Here is an 18250-nt window from a genome sequence, read left to right on the forward strand (position 1 = left end):
GGAGCAATCTTATGTAGTAGCCAAAATTGTGTTATGTCTCATCAGAAACAACAGTTATTACATAAAATTTTAGATTACAATGCAGAAGAGTTTTCATCCTAAACAGTCAAATAGCAGTAGGTCAAGTGGTCACACTCAATATCAGACAGTGTGGTGAGTTCAACAGTATTATATCACAAATCTGAGTCTGGAGTTCAATCCCCAGCCTGTCTTCAGATTTTTTTCCATCAGTCCCCACGTGCTTCACTCATAGCTACTGCCATGTTTCACCATGGTTTGGGAGTCCTACTTAAATTTTACAATTCTGTATAACTGGCTGGGTAATTCAAATCAGAGGTAGAGGAAGGAAACAGCATAGGAACTCCAGCGGGAGTATTCAGACCGATTTTTGTGTCTAGGACAGAATTAATGTCCAATATACGAGAGTGCAGTGGACATCTGTACTGCTCTTCATCAGTTCCTTTGAGAAATAGGGAGTCCACGTCTAGAGCTAGCTGCTGCAGGAATGTGTTGTGACATAACAGCACATTTTTAGGATTCCGTAATAGAGAGGTTTGGCAACGCACCTTCAACAAGTTACTGGTGATGTGGCACTTGCTAAAAGCACACATCAAGCAACATTTCAAAGGTATTATGGGACTATGTCTTCAGAAGGTGTAGACACTGAGAAGATCTCATATGGAATTTGTCAACTGGGTTCTTCATCAGACTACTAATGATAATTCCTTATCCTCACACATATTATTCTCTGATGAGGCCTCTTTTAAACATGTCATCTATATTAACAAACATAAGAGTCACATCTGAGGTCCCTGTGTGTTTACTGTTAAGTTTAAGATTAACTTTCCTGTCATGGTAGTAACAGCACCAGAGTATGATGATTTACAAAAAGGCAATAGTTGCAGAGGTACCCAATATTGATTACAAAGCTAAACTGTCTGAAGATGAAGCCTTACAGCTTTGAAATCAGCTGAAAGTACACAAAAAGCAATATACACATCTGACTGGAGATAAAGTAAGAGATTAAACATTTTTATTGTCCACAGTAAAATAAAAGACAGTTTTAAGATTACTTTTTCCTAAACAACTGGCTATAAAGCACTGCCTGTCTTAAAGAATGATCACTGTATCTCCTATACCATTCTCCAAGGTCCTGGACATCAAGTATTTCCCACTTTGGAGTTGTCTTCAACTTTTTACACCACACTTTATGTGGCGACTATCGGTACCAGGAAAAATCATCTTCAAGTTTGACTTGTAGACTCTTTGATTGAGGATCTTTGATATGTTTGTCTTTGTGTGATTCTTCACTTCAATGTTCAGTATTTGTGCATAGGCGCTACAGTTATTTAATAAAAGTGTTCCAACACATTGCCTAATGTCTTTTATTTATTTATTAGGATATGTAGGATGATTTGAGACACAGCAACATGGTCATGGAATGAGTCAGTACAAAGTTTACACAATGCTTGTTACAAAATTTATAAATGAAAAAAATTATGAAACACACAGAAATTATAAGAGATTATATGAATAAATAAGACATTACAGAGAAAAATTCTCAACTACTGCAAGGAACTCCTGTACAGAATGGCAAAAATGTGCCACAAGGAAATATTCGAGCTTGGGTTTGAATACTTGAGGTTTAGCATTCAAATTTTTTTTTTTTTTCAGTTGTCCTGGAAACCTACTGAAAATGAGATATGCTGAATAGTGCACACCATTCCATATGATGCTTAGGGAAATGTTATCCAGGTACTTATTGTTTTTCATTTGGTGTTCATTGACTGAATGTTGCAGTTTCCTCTGTATGGATTCACAGTGTCAACAACAAATCCCATGATGGAATGCATATATAAGTAGGGTAGGGTCAGAATTCCAAGATACCTGAACAATGACCTACATGAAATCTGGAAACTGATAGAGCATAGCAGTCTGACTGCCCTTTTTTGGGTTGTCCCAAATATAACACCATATGGGTAACAGAGTGATGGTAAGCAAAGTGAACAGGGATTCGCACTTCAGTGTCAGAGACAGTGATCACTTTTATAGTGAAGACACCAGCATTCAATTTCTGCACAACATCTTGTACATGATACTTGCAGGACAGTGTTCCTCAGTACTAAGGATTTAAAATGGTCAACTTCACCAACTGCGTGACCAACTTAGGACAATAAAATTTCATTTTTATAAGAGTTCTGTGTCAGAAACTCCACGCATTGCAGTTTGTTACAGTTATGTATCCATGTATTCATGGAATGGTTATGTTACTGACTGTGGTATTAACTATATTATGTATATTAAGTTTCACATCTTCTATGACATATGTGTCATCTGCAAAGCAAAAAAGTTTTGAGTCATCTGTGATGCGTAGCAGCCGATCACAGCACATAAATTGGATACTTTCCTGTAACCTATAATTTTGATGCAGTTACTATATAACATTAATCTAGATACAAATGATTATCATTAGATGCATGTCTCATAATTAGTCTTGTTCTTTTTGCCTGTGGATGGCCTGTCTTACTGAAACTGGTAGTTTTCATAAAGAGACTCACACCTACTGTTACAAATCGTTATTTTTCAAAAGCATTTAATGTTGTTTCCTTAAAATAATGTCTTCTTAGTAACAGACAGTAGCAACCACACAGAGCTATCCAACAACAACTTATTTTGATTCTGCAGTGACGGGTGGTTACCTTCTCGGAGCCAGGATTTGACGGTACTGGCCAGCTCACCTGTATCTCGCTGCCCCCAGGCCCTATGGTGGTCGGCTGCTGGGGCTTCTTGGTCACCGGCACAGAAATCGTGGTGGTGACTGGTGATGCAGTGACTGTCACCACAGATGTGGTCACTGCTCCCGCCTCACTCGTTGGTGCCTGGTCGTCTTCGTCATCACCGACGTTGTAGTCGTCATCGCCAGTGGTGACTGTGCTGCTCTCCTACAAGGGGCAGACACCAAACACACTCTCTGTAACATTGATTGTGCTCTCCTCTGTGTTGTGTCTATGCTCATGAAATGTGGAAGTGTTACCAAAGCTGTTTGAGAATACTGATTTATCGGGTTTGGCCAAATGGGGAAAATCACTGACTTAAGCAACTTAGGCAAGGGGTAGATTGATATTTGCATCTACATTCTGCAAATTACTGAAGTGCATGGTAGAGGGTATGTTCCATCATACCTGTTATCAGGTCTTCTCCCCTTCCATTCACGTATGGAGCATGCAAAGTATTATTTTTTAAATGCCTCTGTGCATGATGTAATTAATCTAATCCTGTCCTCGAGATCCTTAAGGGAGCACTGTGTATGGAGTTTTAGTATATTCCCACAATAACCAGTTGAAGCTGGGTCCTTAAACTTTGTTAATAGACATTTTTTTTGGGTTGTTTCCATCTCTGTGACACTCCCTCACGTGTCAAATAAAGCTGTGACCATTGGTTCGGCCCTTCTCTGTTTTTATTCATTATCTCATGTTAGTCTCATTTGGTATGGTTCCCACACATTTGAGTGATATTCTAGCCTTGGTCACATGATTGATTTGTAAGCAACCAATTGCATTTCCCTGTCACTCTACCATCAAACTGAAGTCTACTACTTGGTTTACCCACAACTGAGCCTGAGTGATAATTCCATCTCATGTCCCGGTTAAGTGTTATTTCCATGTATGCCATTCGCTGATATTATATTCATAGGATAATATATATATATATATATATATATATATATATATATATATATATATATATATATTTTTTTTTTTTTTTTTTTTTTTTTTTGTGAAGTGCTCAGTTTTACATTTCTGGACATTTAAAGCAAGTTGCCAACCTTTGCACCACTTTGAACTCGTACCAAGGTACAGCTGAATATTTGTGCAGCTTCATTCAGACTGTTCTTTGTGACTGATAATTTCATCATCTGCAAAAAGGCTGAGGTTACTATTACTTTGTCTGCAATGTCATTAATATACAAGATGAATAGTAAGCGACCCAACATACTTCCTGGGAGTACACCTAAAATTACTGCTATATCTATCAATGACTCTCCATCCAAGATAACATGCTGCATCCTCACTAATGAAAAATCTTCAATCCGGTCACAAATCTCACTCGATACCCCGTATCATTATACTTTCGATAATAAGAGTATGTTTGGTACTGAGTCAAATGCTTTTCAGAAATCATGAAATGCTGCATCTACCTGACTGTCTTGATACGTATAGGCTACTGCCTGGGATTACCTGTCAGCTACAAGTGGGGAAGTAATGGCTCCAGTTTGAGAAGAGACACCAACAGTCGGCTGATTATTTTGCTGAACATGTGCCACCCAATATTGAATCCACTGATGAAGGATGCATCTACTGCTTACATTGTGCTTGTGAAGGTGGCTTTGTTGGGAGGTTGCACATCAGAAACACCACATACTCTCAGGCCAAAGTGACAGGTAGGCTAATCTACAGCTACATCTGCGTACGCACTGTGCAAGCATCCATATGGTGTTAGATGGAGTATACCTTGTACCACTATTAGCTGTTCCCTGTCCTTTCCTATTCTCAAAAGGAGTGAGGTAAAAACTACAGTCTATATGCCTCTGTACGAGCCCTTATTTCTCTTATCTTGTCTTCACAGTTCTTAAGCGAGATAGTGTTTCACAAAAAGAATGTCTTCTTCCCTCCAGTGATTCCCATTTGAGATCACTATACTATCACACTCAAGAAGTACTCCAGAAACTTTCTTTACACAGTCTACTTTATGGATAAGCTACACTTCATGAGAACTCTCCCAATAAACTGAAGTCACTAATACACCTTCCCTGCAGTGTATCTTGTGGGCTTGTTGTATTTCATGTCAAATTGCAACGTTATGTTTAAATATTTAACAGATGTGGCTGTGTCAAGTAGCACACCACCAATACTGTATTTGAACGTGACAAGATTGTTCTTTCTACTAATCTGCATTAGCCCACATTTCTGCACACTTATAGCAAGCTGTCTTTCATCACACAAAATAGTAAGTCATACTGTATCCTTCAACCATTCACTCAATAATGACACTTTCCTTTCAGTAGAGCATTATCAGCAAACAGTCACAGATTATGCTTCTTGCCCTATCAGTCAGGTCATTCATGTTTATAGAGAACAAGACAGGTCCTGCCACACTTCCCTGTGGTGCTCCTGATGACACTTTGTGGGCAATGAATGGGATGATGTACTGGGTTGTATTACTCAAAAAGCCTTTGAGCCACTCATATAGGGAAGAACCTATCCCATATACTCAGAATTCGTTAACAGTCTGCAATAAAGCACTGTGTCTGACACTTTACAGAAATCTAGAATCTGGCTGTTTTCCTTCCTCCATTGTCCACAGGATACTGTGTGAGAAAAGGGCAAGCTTATGTTGGCAAGAGCAATGCTTCAGTGGTGAGACTTACCTGTTGGGAGTCAACTGGCTCTGCAGCAGTAGGCACCGGGTCCGGGAAGATGACGGTGGCCGCCCCAGCATTCACCACAGTCGTGCGTGAATCACTGAGGGCGGCGGCTGTGGATGAGTCCAGTGCCGGTGTCGCAGTCGATGTCGACCCAGAGTCACCGTCGATGCCATCTTCCTCATCGAAGAAGATGATTGTCGACCCCGTCACAATGTTCTCGACATTAGCCCTGATACACACACGTACAGACCCTGAGGCTAACTGGCACATACACAGTCTGCACACTTTTGCTACTATTTGATGTAGAGGCACAGTGTCCAGATAAGAAAACATGCATACTCTTGATCCTAGAGCTCATTTTCTGATTTACGTGTTTAGAAAATCATTGCAGCAGGAACTGCTTAGATAAAACTTCCATCGCGTGGCTTCAACTTTCAAACAAGTTGCAAATCATATAAGATACAATAAGATAATATTGTAGCAATAATCTCAAAAAGCTCTTGATCAATTTCCTTTAAATTTTTACACAATACTCTATTAAACATTCATACGGGCATAGGCTATATATATATATATATATATATATATATATATATATATATATATAGTTATAATAGAAGGAAACATTCCACGAAGGAAAAATATACCTAAAAACAAAGATGATGTGACTTACCAAATGAAAGTGCTGGCAGGTTGACAGACACACAAACGAACACAAACATACACACAAAATTCAAGCTTTCGCAACAAACTGTTGCCTCATCAGGAAAGAGGGAAGGAGAGGGAAAGACGAAAGGATGTGGGTTTTAAGGGAGAGGGTAAGGAGTCATTCCAGTCCCGGGAGCGGAAAGACTTACCTTAGGGGGAAAAAAGGACGGGTATACACTCGCACACACACACATATCCATCCACACATATACAGACACAAGCAGACATATTTAAAGACCAAACTCTTGGTCTTTAAATATGTCTGCTTGTGTCTGGATATGTGTGGATGGATATGTGTGTGTGTGCGAGTGTATACCCGTCCTTTTTTCCCCCTAAGGTAAGTCTTTCCGCTCCCGGGACTGGAATGACTCCTTACCCTCTCCCTTAAAACCCACATCCTTTCGTCTTTCCCTCTCCTTCCCTCTTTCCTGATGAGGCAACAGTTTGTTGCGAAAGCTTGAATTTTGTGTGTATGTTTGTGTTCGTTTGTGTGTCTGTCGACCTGCCAGCACTTTCATTTGGTAAGTCACATCATCTTTGTTTTTAGGTATATATATATATATATATATATATATATATATATATATATATATATATATATATATATATATATATATATATATATATTTTAAGAATACTGAACAGATTTTTTTTGTCAAAACCTACTGTGAGATAAAAAATGCTGTGCTGTGAAAATGTGTGGTTTAGTTTTCTTTCTTGCAGTCAATTTTAATGATGATATCAAGGCATCAAAATCATTAGACAAATTGTTTTTTGTACATATATTCTTTCTCCTTGTGTATAATTTTAAACAAAATTTGTACACACAACAATGTGCTGTTTTATTCTGTTTCTTGCAGTCAGTTTTAACAGAAAACAGGATAGATTATTGACTTATGATTCGAATGCTACTAAGGAATCTGAATAATCCAAACATTTTTAATCCATCCGATCACAGATTAAAATCATGTAGAATACTGAGACTGAAGCTACCAATTTCCAATCAAGATTTCCTTTGCAACACCAATAAATAAGGCTCAAAGTCATAGAGATGAGGGAAGAGGAAATGGAGGTGATGGTGGCTGGGACGGGGGGAATGAACAAGGTGAGGAACAGACGGGGAGGAGAAGACGAACAGAGAGAGGGAGGAGGAGGAGATGCATAGAGAAAAGGTGGAGGAGGGGAGGATGGAGAAAGAGAGGGGGAAGAGCAGATGAACAGAGAGACAGGGGAGGCAGAGATTGTAGCATAAATCAAATTCTCATACATATTTAGCAATTGTGAAACATTGCTGGGTTCACCAGTTTTGGGTAAAATGGATCAGAGAATCTGTATTAAATTTTTCTTTATAAAAATGTAATAAAATGCAGCAATTTTTTGGAATGCTAAATATTGCTTTTGGTGAGTCTGATATGAGAAAAACAAGGGTTTATGAGTGGGATAAGTATTTTTAAAAAGGCCATGAAGACGTTGTATGTAAAGAGCACTCTGGACGCCCCAGAATATCATCAACATATGAAATCGTTGGAAATGTCAAAGAAATTATTATGAACTACCACCGAATCATGATCATGGAAGTCACTGATAATGTTGCCCTGTCATCTGTCTCACATTATGAAATGGTTTTGGGTGACAGTAAAATTTATTTGTAAATATTTGAATACTGACAAAAACAGTGGTGAACTCAAGCTGCTCAAGATTCGCTAGATGAAGTAAACAACAGTGCAGAACTACTGATACATGTCACAATGATAAACACTGGCTTATGAACATGATACTGAGACTAAGGCTCATCCCAGTGGAAGCATTTCAGATCGAGACTGAGGGGGGGGGGCTGGGGGGGGGGGGGGGGGGGAAGAATAAATAAAATAAAAAAAATAAAAAATTCAGTCAAATGTGAAGGTTATGCTCAGAAGAAGAAGACATAACAATTGATGGTTTTTGCATCATGCTAATGCACCTGGTCACACTTCATTGTTGGTCCATAATTTTTTGGCCAAAATCAATTAACCAAGCCTCCATATTCACCAGACATGGCTCCACGTGACACTTATTTGTTCTAAAAAACAGTAAAAACTTAAATTGCCATCATTCTACAGGCACAGTTATGATTAAATATGTATCACAGAGAGATCTAGAAGCCACCATGAAGATTGAGTTCCAGAAGTGTTTTGTGCTTTAGGAAAAGTACTGCCATAAGTATATATTACCTAATGGGGACCATTTTGAAGGGAATAACACAGTTGTAGATGATTAAATTAATTCACTCTTAGAAATAAAAGTTCACTAAATATTTGGAACACACATAGCAGGTCTGACTTTGGGGCTCCAACGAGACACTGCACACCTGAATTGGAAGAGGCCGTGCTGCATCATGTTGAAGAGAAGCTGTCAACAAGTACAAGAACAATTTCTTTGGCTATTAAAGAGTGGAACTGTAAAACAAGTGATACCGTATTTACTCAAATTTAAGCCACACTTTTTTTCCGGTTTTTGTAATCCAAAAAACCGCCTGCGGCTTAGAATCGAGTGCAAAGCAAGCGGAAGTTGTGAAAAATGTTGGTAGGTGCCGCCACAACAAACTGCCGTCGAATGTATGTAGCAATGCACAGGCATGGTTTGTAGGCACAAAGATAAATACTGGCGCCAAAACCTATGCGTCAGTAAATAAATTAAAAAAAAAAAAGGTGGAAGACGAGCTTTTTTTCTCCGCCCCGAGTTTCGACCACTGCATTTTCATACATTATCCAACGAAGTAAATACAAACTCCGTATTGTTCATCTTCGAATGTAGCAGAATTTCAATGTACTACGAAAATCCGACTGGCAAGACTGTTTGGGATGTTTGTCAATGTGGCCAACTCTACGTTCTGAAATTTTTCCTACCTGTGACAAGAGATGGTTGCTAATAGGAACTTGTATGAATTGTGAATCACATGCGGTATTCTCTTCACCATAAGAATAATACGAATATAAACATTTTGCCATGTTTTCTTTCGTGTTTGCTGCTATCTCATTTAAATCCTGCCTGCCTAATAAACTACGAAACTAGAGTGAGACAACAGCAAACGCGGAAGACTATACGTATCGTGTCATGTTTATATTCGTATTAAGTGATACAGTTAGAAGTGAAGCATGGCAGCTGACTAGATTTTCAAATCTAAGATGACTCTAATTTCTGTGCAGAATTTGATGTACTAAAGAAGCGGCCGCAAAGATTTTCAAACGGAGAAAAACTTTCGCCTAACTCTTGTTCAGAACATGTTCTATTATACGCAGTCTATTATTTGGTTCTTGTTGATCATTATCAAAGAAGGCAGCAGTGTAAGTAACAACAAATAGTAGTCCCTTGCCATTGTTTTGCTAATGAGACGATTCCTCTCTCTCTTTTCTTTTTTTTTTTTTTTTTTTTTTAATTGTTAGCGGCAGTAGCGCGCACAAAAGCAAGTCATGCCGCGAGCGGCGACAGACCGTAAACACCCACTATCAGAATGCGACAAACAATGCATGACACAGTACAGTAATGCATTTTCAGCTTAGAGTGACGTAAACACCTATAATAAAGAATACGGCACTTATCAGATCAAAGCAAAATAAGCAATCGATTCAAACCAGACGAAGCACGTGAAAAAGGAAGGGTACCCATATAAATACGGATGGAGCACCTGACGCATTGCAATGGCTACCTGGTAAAGTTTAACTGCTAAGCTTACGACTCGAACCAAACTACTACAGCTGTATCGTCATTCATTCAACCTAAATTGTGTCTCATATTACAGTGGAGCAACTTTGATTCGATTTGGAGGTGCGGCCTAAAACTTTTCTCTCCCCTTGAATTTCGAGTCTCAAGTTTCAGGTGCGGCTTAGATTAGGGAATTTTTTTTTTCCTTTATTTCGAGTCTCATTTTTCAGGTGTGGCTTAGATTCGAGTGCGGCTTATATTCGAGTAAATACAGTATATTGGGTCACACCTAATCAGTTACTTGTAAAAGTGGTTGTGTTACTAACATGTTTTGAAATGGTTGTACCACAGAAATGGTATGTTTCGGGACATGGCTTCCAATTCAAAAGATTATCTACACTCTGCTCTGTAAGTCCTAGAAGTCTGTAATGCGAATTTTCAAACACCCTGTAAAAAGTTTGGGAAAACAGTTGCTTAAATGCTTCTGTGCACTCTGTGATCAGTCTACTCTAGTAGTCGCAATCCCCTAGATTCATCACATAAAGCTACTTCTTGAAACTTCAAGACAAGATTTCCCAGGGGTAGTTTGTGTTTATCTTCAAGCATCTGCTAGTTTAGTTTGTTTCATCTTAGTGATGCTTGCCCATGTGTCGAAGAAACCTGTGACCGTTTGTGCTGTGTCTTTTCTGCATGAGATCTTCTTTTACGTAAATACTATTTTGAAATAAAAATAAAACAAGTAAACTTTTCTTGGCAGTTTTATTTTTATATGAAAGCCTGTACTTTAATCTACTTTTCTGCATAATTCCCACCAATAATTGGTACATTTACGTTTGTTGTGAGTATCTGAAATGCCTCCTCCCACTATGAATCGTGCGAACTGTGAAATGCATGGTGGGATTCATTTTCTTAGTGCTAAAGATGTGAAAGTGGCTGAAATTCATCATCAGATCAGTGATGTGTATGGAGAAAACATTATGAGTGATGAGATGGTACAGGAATGGGTGAGAGCTTTCAAAGATGGCCCTATGAATGTAGATGATAAGGAACGGAGTGAGCGACTTTCAGTCATTACTAACAATTTGGAACAGAAAATTGATGAAAAAGTGAGAGAAAATAGATGCTTTACCATTTTGATGTTCCATGACGAGTTTTCTTAAGCATCAAAGAAATATGCTTTATGCAGTTGCCTAATCAGGTGACAAATTTCTATGAGGATCGTATTCAAAAGATTGATGTACTACATGGTCAGTGCCTTAATATTTGAGGGAATTATGTAGAAAAGTAAATTCAAGTACAGTCTTTCATGCACAAATAAAATTACTATGTAAAATCTATTTGTTTTATTTTTATTTAAAAATGATACTCAAAAAAGACACCTTTTATATGTTCAATATCCCCTGTTATATCTGTTTGGTATGGGTCTCACACACTTAGACAATAGTAGTTTAGACTAGATTCAGTTCTAGGATAGGATGCACAAGGGTTTTGTTAGCAGCCTCCTTTGTAGACTGACTATTTTCCCAGAGTCCTACTAAAGAACTGAAGTCTGACACCTGATTTACAGACAACTCAGCCTATGTGAAGGTCCCACTTCATGTCCCTATAAATTGTTACACCCAGGTATTTGTACAAGTTGACCAATTCCAGGTGTCGCTTTTTGATACTGCAGTGATAGAATACTATGTCTTTTTCATTTTGTGAAGTGCACAGTTTGATATTTCTAACATGTAAAGTAAGTTACCAATTTTCGGACTACACTGAAATCTTATCAAAATCCGACTGAATATTTGAGCAGTTTTTTCTTCAGAGAGTACTTTATTCTCAATAAACGTACCATGTATGAAACGTCTGAGGTTGATACTGAAACTGACTGCACGGTCATTAATACGCAACACGAACAGTAAGAGTCCCAACAGACTTTGCTGGTGCACACACCTGAATATATTGATAGCTCTCCATCCAAAATAACATGCTGCATCCTTCTTACCGAGACACCGTACAACCAGTCACAAGTTATGCTCGGTATCCCATGCAATCATACTTTTGATAATAAGCATAGGTGTGGTACTCAGTCAAACACTTTTAGGAAATCAAGAAATATTGCTTCTACCTGACAGCCTCGACCCACAGCTTTCAGGATATCACATAAGAAAAAAGCAAGTCGGATTTCATATGATCGATTTTTTCAGAATTGTTGCTGGATGGCACGGACGGGATCATTCTGTTTGATATACCTCATTATGTTTGAGCTCAGAATATGTTCTAAGTTTCTACAACAGGTATGACGGGAAGATGAGACTCACGGCTGTAGTGTGTCTACGGAGGGCTCCAGCTGCACAACGTCCGGAGCTGTGGTGGGTGCGACGACCTGCGGCTCGACCGTCCTCGTGGGCTGCACGGCAGGTGTCTGTGACTGCTGGCTCATGGCCATGACCTGCACCTGCTGACCTCCAGGCAGGGTCGCCGTGGCGACCACGCCGGAACCGTCGGCCTCCGGAGCCACTGTCGCCGTCGCCCGGAGGGAGTTCCTCAAGGCCTCTAGCTGGTCTGCGCCCAGCAGGCTGGGAGGAATTGTCTCCGTCACAATGTTCTGCACCACCTACACATACACACACAAACACACCATCTCATATCACCTCCTGGTATGGTACAGAAAGGAACTCTCACATCCAAAGGCAATTACACTACTAGGCAACGGAGTGTAGCATCATGAAACATAATTTACAACAAAATTTAATTTATTATATAGTAGGAGTACTAAGATTGATATCTTTGCCAGTGAGCTACCTAACAGCTAGCCTTAGCATCTAGAACTTTTAGCAGACTGCCCCATGTTCCAGTGGACATGGCATTGTCCTGTCACAGTACCCACATGTAAGCTATTCCTCCCCTCCCCACCCCCTTCCAATTTTGAATGAACTGACCATGTTGCGAAGGATGCTTATCATTTATCAAATTTGTGTGGTACATAAAAAAATGAAGAAGAAGTAGACGCCAGCAGTGAGAGGGTATTGTTTTCCCAGTGCCAGGTGCTGGCCTTGGCCTATATGATGATGACAAATGCAATCTGGCAACACTGTTTCTCTGCAGAGCAGCCACACACAGATACGACCACTGTGGTGCTGTCACAGAACTGGGACTTGTCTACAAAAGACTATGGGATGCTCTTCCTGATTCAGTGTCAGTACGCCTCTCTCTGCTGCTGCATCAATGGAAGCTACAACAATGGTTGCTATGCTGACAGTCTGTGGTGCTCCAGACTTCATCACACTGTCTATGTGAATACTGTAGTCTGATTAAAATAACTTGATAGTCGATGTCTGTCACTTGGTGCCACGTATGCTGCTAGCTACCGCTCGGTTACAGGCAACACACAAACATGGCAGGTCATTTCACAAATGCTGTTAATGTGTGATATGGAGAAATGTTGGAAGTGACCACTGCTAGAGATGCTCTGTAGACAGCTGATTTTATGCAACCAGTGACTGAATTGTGGGAGATGAAGGGTTTAGTAGCCCTGAATTTAAAATCATGTCCTAACCTAACCACAACTTCATGAGGTGCAACACATCTGAGAAAATGGCAATCAAAAATCTGTTGCAGGAATAAAATTGTGATCACTTTGTTCATGGCATTTAATGCTAACCTCTACAAACAAACTCAAAACAGAAAATTTCAGTTTCTGCAATAAAAGCACACTGTAATTTCTTGCTGTCATTGGTTACCTGAAACTATGCTGACACTGGTTACACAAGGTGCTGCATTATCAACTGATGAGCAGGACTGGTTGGTATTTGGGTGCAGATTATAAGAGACACAAGCAGATCCCAGACAAAAAATAAGAGCAAGTAAAAAAAGTTAACACGACAATAAATATTGTTAGAAAAATATTAAAATAAAAAAAAATACATTTAAACCAATTGGATAAAAAAACAATCAAAGTCTTTTGATTAGTTTAGAAAGGAAAAAAAAAAGATTTGCACCTATGGCATTCCACACATCAGGTGTATATGCTAACCATAATTCTATGCCATGATACTGTGGGAGGTTGTTATATTTGACTCTTAGTGATCCAGTCACAATGATTACCTGCAGGCTCCAAAAATTCAGCTACACAAAATGTCATGTGAAGCTTATCTAATGTAAGCTGATCTATTTTATTACAATAACTGTATGTATGACAATGAATCACATATTTTGCAGATAGATCCAGTAGTGTTGACTTAGTGCTCTGTCTGAAACATGTGTATTTCTCTTGTGTGGGAGGGGAAGGGGGAGGGAGGTTGGTTATCATAAGTGATGAAGTATGAAATAAAAGGGCCAGACCCAGGATTTGGGATCCACACACATCAAGAAATACAAAGGAACTGGAAGTGAAGGAATTGTTGTTGTAGTTTGGCAATGGTGAATGGTTGAGTTATGATGTTGAGTGCTCTGATTGGAGAAAACCAGCTACAATGTATTAAGTTCAACTATCAAGTAATTTTAACCAGCCTATAGTCTTACTGCAAACAAGCTTGTTTCCCAACTTAAGTAATGTATGTGGCTGTAATAGTGTGCACAGTCGAGCAAATGACACATCTGTCCGCTCAGGTGCTAATTGTGTGGCAGCGTTGAGGTCTGTGGTGTTCCAAGACATCATCACACTGGCCTTGTGAATATTAGTCTTGCTTCAAACAAGTCCATTTCCTGACCTGAATAACTATACAATTGTGCATGGCCAAGCAAACGATATCTCTGTCCCCTCGGGTGCTAGCTGTGAGCGGCACTGAATTCCTGCGTGGCATTTAGCACAGCTTTATTGAACTCGTCACTTTCATATTCACATAATAGTGACGGGGCACTGTCAAGTGCGAGCAGCAAGATTGTGAAACAATAAACTACCATCTTTGATAGGCCACACTCCTGCCACAGTCTAATTCCAACACGTGGTGATAGGGCACTTACCCTCCTCGCATGAGGTATAATGTGACGTTCTCACAAACAAATGTCATTTATGAACGATAAACCTAGTGCATATGCTTTCCTTATATACAGAATATTCAATGATTTCACTTTGTTATAGGCATTATCTTGTCTGTAACCACACTAGAAAAGAGCTATTACTCCACTATGTGGAAATTTTGTCCAAGCCTTTCTGCATCTCATTACAATCATCTCATGCCAATAATTTTGTGTTGACAACAGCACTGTTAGCAAACAATCTGATGGTATTGCTGACCCAATCTGATAAACTGTTAACGTCTGCTGAAAACATTAGAGGTCCTATTAAGCTGCCTTGGGACAACTCTCATTTCTGTAGGCCAGCATGAGCGCATGTTTGGAGTTTATGGATGCTCAACGGCGAGGTTATCAGTGCACTTTCTTTCAACCATTTGCACTTTACTACAACACACTACATTCTGCATGGTCTAGCCACATTAATGTGACCACCAACTATGTTCGATATCAGTGTACAATATAAACTCACAGATGGCAGGTGGTAGCACTAGCAGTGGAGAGTATATAAAACATGTCATGGGATGCAGAAAACAGTGCAGTCATTGTCGAAATGCAGAAATGAAGCAATTTATCTGATGTCTAAAAGGGCACGATCATTGGCTTGTGGGCCAAGGGGGAAAGTGTTTCTGAAATGGCTAAATCTGTAAATTGTTCATGTGATGCTGTGTTCAATATATACCGTGCATGGCAAAATTGCACTATCCAAAACTGGTGCCAAGCAAATGTGGTGCACCATGAGCCATAGATGACAGGTGTGAACTACAGCTGTGCACATTTCTATGTGTGAATAGACTTGCAACTGTCAAGCAATTGGCCACCCAGATGAACTGAGGGCCTATCAACAGTGTCTCCTCAATGACTGTTCAGTGAACATTGCTGTGTACAGGGCCCACCCCACCAGATGGCTATTGGCGTGTTTGGTCTGAAACGTCTGAACGCAAACACTCAGCGACAATTGTTGGAAGGGTTATGGTCCGGGGGATGTTACCACGGAATTCACTGGGTGATCTCATCACTCTGGAAGGCACAATAGATCAACACAAGTATGCATCTATCCGTGGGAACCATGTCTACCCCAACATGCAGTTTGCTTTTCCTCAGCACTACGGCATCTGAAAGCAGGACATTGCAACACATCACACAGCTCACAGTATATGTGCGCAGTCTGGCGAGCTCAAAGATGAGTTTACTGTACCCCCTGGCCACTAAACTCCACAGATTTAAACCAAATCGAAAAGCTGTGGGACCACCTGAATCAAGCTGTTTGCATCATGGATCCTCATCTGAGAAACCTAGTGCAGATGGTCCCAGCACTGCAGTTGGTGTAGGACAACATACCTGGCAGTACCATCCAGAACTACATTGATTTCCTTTCCGCACTTCTTGCGGTGGTCCACACTGTGAAAGATGGTTATTCAGGCTTTTGATAGATGGTCACATAAATGTGACATAAACTCGCTGTATCATTGCAGGTGTAACATGCTCAGTGGTGGCGTAAATTCAGATAGAGAAGCTGGTACGGAAGGTACAAACACAATATCCTTGATGAATCCCCACAAAAAAAATCAAGTGGTTTCAGTCTGGGGAACATGGGGGTCATGCAATTGGCACATCACAGCCAATCCATTGATCTGGAAACAGTCACTGAGAAAATCCCCAGACTTCAACCAGGTAGTGGCTTGGTGCACCATCTTGCATGAAGTAAACATTTCTTTCTTGGTCATCCTCATCAATCTGTGGTATCAAAAACTGTTGGAACATATCCAGCTACACTATCCTGTGATGGTTCTGTCATGGAAAAAAAGGGGGTTATACACTTCCCTCTAGCTCAACGGAAAAAAAAAAAAAATCAATTTGGAGCTATTACAAACATGTTGCAATGTTTGTTGTGGATTTTCACTGCCCCAAAACCTTGCCACTTGAGTAAAAAATTGATTTGCCAGAAAACATGATTTTGCCCAAGAAATGTTCATGCTCATGTAATCGATTTAACATATCTGCACAGAAGTTCTTGTAAGCAATTTTATCAGTGTCTTTTATTGCTTGTATGATCATCAGTCTGTAGGGTTTCAAATGCAAATGATTTCCGAACACATGCCAAACAGTCGTATATGGAACTTGCCATTCACAAGAGGCACGCCGAGTCAATTTCGTAGGGCTGTTGACGAAACATCGTCTCACTCACTCAACGACGTCATCAGATGTGCTTTGATGACCTGACAATTTCCCATGTCTGTTTCTACAAAACATTTATGACATGCATAAATTGCAGGCCTACTAGGAGGATCTTTAGCGTACTCGGTATGGAAATTACACTGAACTGTTGTCACTGACTTCGATTCTTCAAACCAAAACATGCAGTTAGCACGCTTGGATCCAGTAAAAGCAGTCATCTTTTAATGCAGCTGCCAATAACGCTTCTTATGGTTTGATTCAGCACTAGCAAACTATGCGAGACAAAACTTGATGAATTTCCTTACAACCTGATACTACAGTCACCTCTGCAGGTACTCTGAATTATATGAATTTTCAAAGTTGTAAAGTCATTTTTGTAACACCCTGTAGAGCTTACAGCTGTGGGACATCTCTGAGTGAGGTACAGCTGGAGACAGTATGGGCACATATCGCAGTGTTAGAGAGTGACAGGTTGCAGAGCTGACCTTGGTGTGCGAGTTGATGACGGTGGAGGTGCGGTCTCCCGGTGCGGCCTGCAGCAGTGTCGTCAGGTAGGTGAACGTGGTCAGGTAGGTCTTGGTGGCGAACACCAGGAACGGCAGTGGGACGTCCACCGGATCGGGCTTCACTGTTGCCTGTCAACAGAACAGCCACACTCACAACCTGACTCTCCATCCTGCTGAACCTGCAGCCACTGGCTATCAAAACATAAATGCAATGGTACAAACATGTTACTCTAGCAACTTGTTTTTGGACTTATATATAATGGACTGACATCCTTGGCACTGTCCTGTCACCACAATCATACAGTGCCAAAAAAAAAAAAACACACAACATCCTCAAAGACTGTGCCTAGTGTCATCATGGTATAATATCTGCATACTGAGGGGTTCTAGTGTTAGTGAGTCATGTGTCATGGTCATTGGTGATCAGATGGTGCCAAAGAGGCCTATCTTTTTGCCCTCTGTTTTGACTCTTCAGGCAGTAACTGTGCTGAGGTGAACAGTGATTGCAATAATTATCACAGGGTACAACCATACTCACTGACAAGTACATATTCATCTTGAAAAGCTTCAGCTATTTGAATAGGGTTGCATTGTGGACTTGTGGGAAGCCGGATGGACAAATTGCTGCACACGTTGGGCATAATGTATCAGTAATGTTTCTCTGCTTTCAACAGTGGTCTGTGGAAAATTTCCAGAGCCATAGTAACAAAACAGTTCGAGATTGACCCACTGAGCGAGCAGTGTCAGCAGG

At 40.1% G+C, this 18250-nt stretch overlaps 1 protein-coding gene across 1 annotated transcript in view; it reads right to left on the reverse strand.

Annotated features, from left to right (window-relative positions):
• The window catches only part of LOC126109469 (uncharacterized), a 172971-nt gene that overhangs the window by 95893 nt on the left and 58828 nt on the right, over window positions 1–18250 (reverse strand). The window contains 4 exon segments of the mRNA XM_049914497.1: window positions 2739–2942; window positions 5429–5654; window positions 12121–12416; window positions 17479–17628. Coding sequence (XP_049770454.1) covers window positions 2739–2942; window positions 5429–5654; window positions 12121–12416; window positions 17479–17628 — 876 coding nt within the window.

This window comes from Schistocerca cancellata, chromosome 12 (assembly GCF_023864275.1).
Source record: "Schistocerca cancellata isolate TAMUIC-IGC-003103 chromosome 12, iqSchCanc2.1, whole genome shotgun sequence".
Taxonomy (NCBI): Eukaryota; Metazoa; Arthropoda; class Insecta; order Orthoptera; family Acrididae; genus Schistocerca; species Schistocerca cancellata.